This window comes from Terrapene carolina, unplaced genomic scaffold, assembly GCF_002925995.2.
Source record: "Terrapene carolina triunguis isolate 2854851 unplaced genomic scaffold, T_m_triunguis-2.0 Scaffold97, whole genome shotgun sequence".
NCBI classification, from domain to species: Eukaryota; Metazoa; Chordata; order Testudines; family Emydidae; genus Terrapene; species Terrapene triunguis.
Genome location: NW_020664448.1, coordinates 20,350,769 through 20,356,188, shown reverse-complemented (window position 1 = coordinate 20,356,188; position 5,420 = coordinate 20,350,769). Strand labels below are relative to the sequence as shown.

The window sequence follows — 5,420 nt, the reverse complement described above, 5'->3', positions numbered from 1 at the left end:
CCAGCAGACAAAGGGGGTGTCATAATAGTTCTCAATCATGATGACTATGTCAATGAGACCAACTGACGGAGGCCAGCTCTCTGACGCCACCTACTCTAAAGAACTCAAAGAACACCCCACACTACAATTCACCCAGGAATTTAAGGATGTAACAAATCCTTTCCCAAACAACTCCAAGAGAAATTCTACAACCTTATCCCCCATGAACTCCCACCCTAGGGACCTTCTGGATGCCTCCCAAGATGTATAAACGAGGGAATCCAAGCAGACCCATCATATCTGGCCATCACACTCTTACTGAAGAAATATCTAGACTCACAGATACCATTCTCAAACCACTAACCTCACAAATGGCCAGCTTCCTCCAGGACACAACTGACTTCCTCCAGAAACTCCACTACATTAACAACCTCCCTCCGAACACCATCTTCACCATCATGGATGTCACCTCCCTATTCACAATGACAGCATCACTGCCTGCTTCAAATATCTACAAGGCAATTGGCAACAGTCAGATATCCCCCCACCCAACACACTGCCAAACTCATCCATTTCATCTTCACCCATAACACTTTTACTTTCAACAACAAACACTTTGTCCAAACCATGGGAACAGCCATGGGTACTAGGATGGCTCTGCAATATGCCAACATCTTCATGGGCCACCTTGAAGAAGAATTTCTGGACAAATGCACCACAAACCAAGGATATACCTGAGATTTATTGATGATATTTTCATCCTCTGGACAGATGACCTAAACTCCCTCATTGATTTGCACCACAACTTCAAAAACCCAGCCATCAAACTCTCTCTAGAACACTCCTGTACCAAGATCAACTTCCTGGACACCATAATCAACTTCAACAATGGAACCCTATAGACAATTATATACAAGATACCAACAGATCATCACACTTACCTTCACAGACCCTGTAACCAACCCAAACACACTAAGAAATCTGTTTTCTACAGCCAGGCACTCAGATACCACAGAGGCGAAAGTCTGGGATACAACCATTAAAACTTAAAGCCACCTTCACCAAACAAGGACACTGCACCAGGGCAGTAAATCGCATCATGGAGTGGGCCACCCAAACTCCCCAAGAGAACCTGCTTTAAAGTAAACAAACAACAAAAAAGGCCTCTGACTGCACTCCCTTAATTGTCACCACCCCACAGTGGAACCTCTATGAGGTATCATCAAACAGTTACAAACGACACTCAATGGGGGCCACATCGTAAAATAAATCTTTCCCAAATCCCATCTTCAAAAAAACCCAACCTCACCAAGCTCATCATCAGAAGCAAGCTCCCTACAGACCGGGACCCACCAACTGAAAGTGGCAACAGACCCGGCCAGAACAACAGATGCAAAACTTACTGACATAGCTCCACTGCTATGTTGATGTATACCCGTTCCCCACAACACAACTTTCAAGATCCATGGATCCTACACATGCCTATTACAACATGTGGTGTACCTCATGCAGTGCACTAAATGCCCTAACAACAACTATGTGGGTGAAACCAACAATTGCTACACTCTCGAGTGAACTCACACAGAAATATTATAAAAGACAAAAACACCATATCGGCCAGTGCCGAACATTTCATAAAATGATTATTACAACAGTCTGTAACCCATGAGTCCTCTTTTTTGTCCTATGACTACAGACATGTTAACAGGCCACTTCACCTTGAATGGTCTCTTAGAGTATGTGTTAACTATTTATGCTAAACAATCACTTCTGGTCTATGTTACAGATCTATATCAGTACAACTACATCACTCAGGGGTGTGAAAAATCCACACTCCTGAGTGACATAGTTATGCCAACCTAACCCCTATGTAGACAGTGCTTCTCCTATTGATATAGCTACAGCCTCTCAAGGAAGTGAATTAACTACACCAATGGAGAGCTGTCTCCTGTCATCTTAGAGCGTCTTCATTAAAGTGCTATAGCGCGCAGCTGCATTGGGGCAGCTGTGGTGATGCAGCGTTTTAAGTGTAGACGTGCCCTCAGTTCCACCATGCATTTAGCTGTGATACTGAATACTACTGAATTCCTGGCCCAAATAAACGTATTTATCAACCTCTTGGATCTGCTCTCCTTCAAAAGTTATTTGGGTTCTTGGCAGAACATCTGATCTCATGTATTTCATTTTCGACCAATTCATTTTTAATCCGATTTGACTACTTTTCGCGTTCAGTTCTTTAAGCATTCTCTCAAGCTGGGCTGTATTTTCGGCTATCAGCACTATATCGTCTGCGAACCTGAGATGGTTTAGCCACTCGCTGTTGATATTAATCCCACCTTTCAAGTCTGCTCGTCGAAAAACCAATTCAAGACAGGCTGTGAATAATTTTGGTGAAACTGTATCCTTGTTTCACACCTTTCTCTATGGGGATTTGGAGGGGAGTATCAAACAGCGATATGTCCGTGCTGCAGACAGAGTTTGCTTCCTTTAGTAATGTGATATATTTCACGCTGATGCCCTGTTCTGAAAGAGCTTCAAGAATGGTGTTAGTCTCTACGCTGTCGAACACCTTCTCATAGTTCACGAAGGCAATGCACAAAGGGAACTTACATTCCCTTGAACGCTCTAGTAGTTGGTTTAGAGTGAAGAGGTGGTCTATTGTGCTATAATTCCTTCGAAAGCCGGCCTGCTCTCTAGGTTGCTGTTCATCCAGGTTTCGCGATAGTTGATTTGTTATTATTTTAGTGAACAATTTATAGATATGCAAAAGCAGGCAGATCGGGCGATAGTTCTTTAGATTTTCTCGATTGCCTTTCTTATGCAACAAGATGGTATTGGACTCTTTCCAACTTGACAGTATCTTCTGGATTTCCAGGTAGCAGCTGAACCTTTGGGCGAGAGCTTTCCAAAGTTCCTGACCTCCCACCTTAAGCACTTCTGCTGTCAGACCGTCCTTACCTGGAGCCTTTCCCTCTTTCATTTGATGGACTGCATGGCGGACTTCGCTAATGAGAACCGTGAGTATGTGTTCATCGGTTTGTTGAAGTGATGGCATTGGGACGTCTATACAGGATGCAAACAGCTGGGTATAGAAATCCCTGCAGATTGCCTCCATCTCTGTTCAATCGGTTACTGATTCTCCGTCCCTGTTCTTCAAAGCTGATAATGATGGCCTGTACAATGCCAGTTCCCATTTGCATTTTTTGAGACTTTTACGATCTTCAGCAGCCTTTAGGAGCTTTTCAATTCGAAATTTCTCGAAGTCTTCCTTCAACTTCATTCATATGAGTTTGCAGAGAAGGGAGTACTCAAGCCTGTCACTACCATTTCTTTTCATTTTCCTCCTCTTCTCCAATAAAGTCTTTGTATTTTCTGAGATTCTTCCACTAGCTCTTCTTGGTCTTTCACGTTCAGCTGATTTCACACACCATTTCAGTCTCTTACTGAAGTTCTCATAATCATCGTCGCAGTCCTCCAGGAGGCTCCAATCTTCCCTAGAAATGTTTTCCTTCAGGATTGCCTTGTCGAAAGCTACCGGTTGGTGCCTTCTGTTCGCCATACACAGCGCCTCTTTCTCCACCTTCACAGTGAACATGAGTCTGGCTCTCAGTAGGCGATGATCGCTACTGATATTGAATGACGGCACTACTGAAATATCCTGCACGATGCGTTGTCTATCGATCAGAAAGTAATCGATTTCATTTTTTGTCTTCGCGTTTGGTGCGATCTAGGTCCATCTTCTGTTGGCCTTCTTTTGGAACCAGGTGTTACCATAAGAACATAAGAACATAAGAATGGCTGTACTGGGTCAGACCAAAGGTCCGTCCAGCCCAGTATCCTGTCTACCGACAGTGGCCAATGCCAGGTGCCCCAGATGGAGTGAATCTAACAGGTAATTATCAAGTTATCTCTCTCCTGTTGTCCATCACCACCCTCTGACAAACAGAGGCTAGGGACACCATTCCTTACCATTCCTTACCAATGAACATTCTCCTCATCTCCTCGTCTCTGCCAATATAGCTAGTCGTTCTCCGATACCATACCTTCCTATGAACTTTTCGCTCTCTCTCCCTCTTCCAGCCTTGGCGTTAAAATCTCCCATCACAATTATATATGTGGAACTCTGAACAAGGGTTACCTCCAGTTCCTGATAGAATACTTCCATATCATCATCATCATCGCATGCACTTGTGGGAGCATAGATCTGGATAATTTTGAGGGTACTATTTTCGGTTCAATCGGAGGTAAAGCACCCCGATACGCGATGACTTCAAATGGCATGAGACAATTTTCAAAGACCATTCCTTGTTTATGATGAATCCGACTCCTCCAACTGTCCTCGTGCCTTCTCCTTTTCCTAAAATGACTGTGCTTCCATCACTCCAGCTGACCTCCATCTCCTTCTTTCGTCTTGTTTCGCAAACACCCAGCACATCGCAGGCTGTTTTTGCCTTTTCCTCCATGAGATGGTTTATCGATTCCTCCCTCATCATTGTTCTGCAATTATAAGTGCACACTGAGAGAGTTGTCCCGTTTCCTTTTGGCGTCCTGGCACCTGAGATTCTTTGCAGTCTCTCGTCATTCGAATGCCTCACTGCCTCCGGAGTGGGGATCGAGGGATGTGCTGAGGACTGAGACTTGGTTTTCCATGTTGTTTTAGCCATTGTTTTCAGTCAGTCGCTGGCTGGGCTGTCAGTGGTGCGTTTAACTCCTCAACTTGGCTAGCTTACAGCCTCAGAAAGAGGGATTATACGCCCCTCCACAGAGGAAGCAACTCCCTCACTGGACTGACAGTCTGACACCTTGATAGCATGGTTAGACCTGCCGGAGAGTGCACTCCGCTATCACCACTGTCGAACAGCCAGGGTCACTGCTGTGCCATGTTGAGGTGTTGAGGTAGGATTTGCAGCAGATCCTTCTATGATGAGATAACTGGCTCTGTGGATGAGGGGAAAGCAGTGGACATGTTATTCCTGGATGTTAGCAAAGCTTTTGATATGGTCTCCCACAGTATTCTTGCCAGCAAATTAAAGAAGTGTGCATGGCAGAATCACAAATATCTGGCATCTTTGCTTTCTAAAGTACTTATCATTGTTTACCCCTTTTCCCAGATCATTTATGAATATGTTGAACAGCACTGGTCCCAGTACAGACCCCTGGGGGACACCGCTATTACCTCTCTCCATTCTGAAAACTGACCATTTATTCCTACCCTTTGTTTCCTATCTTTTAACCAGTTACTGATCCATGAGAGGACTTTCCCCTCTAATCCCATGTCTGCTTACTTTTCTTAAGAGCCTTTTGTGAGAGACCTTGTTAATCCACTGGGTTACCCTTGTCCCCATGTTTGTTGACTCCCTCAAAGAAATCTAATAGATCAGTGAGGTATGATTTCCCTTTACAAAAACCATGTTGACTCTTCCCCAACAAATGGGGTTCAT

The 5,420-nt window shown here is 44.3% G+C and overlaps 1 protein-coding gene across 1 annotated transcript; it reads right to left on the bottom strand.

The window, feature by feature from the left end:
* Positions 1-2,344: 2,344 nt before the first annotated feature.
* LOC113406470 lies at positions 2,345-3,094 on the bottom strand. Its single transcript, XM_026651588.1, has one exon. It carries the CDS (start codon positions 3,092-3,094, stop codon positions 2,345-2,347), a length of 750 nt encoding a protein of 249 aa, XP_026507373.1.
* Between the last annotated feature and the right edge of the window lie 2,326 nt (positions 3,095-5,420).

Bases quoted from the DNA above. Each gene is read 5' to 3' on its own strand.
- LOC113406470 (XM_026651588.1), bottom strand. From the start codon at position 3,094: ATGGAGGCAATCTGCAGGGATTTCTATACCCAGCTGTTTGCATCCTGT.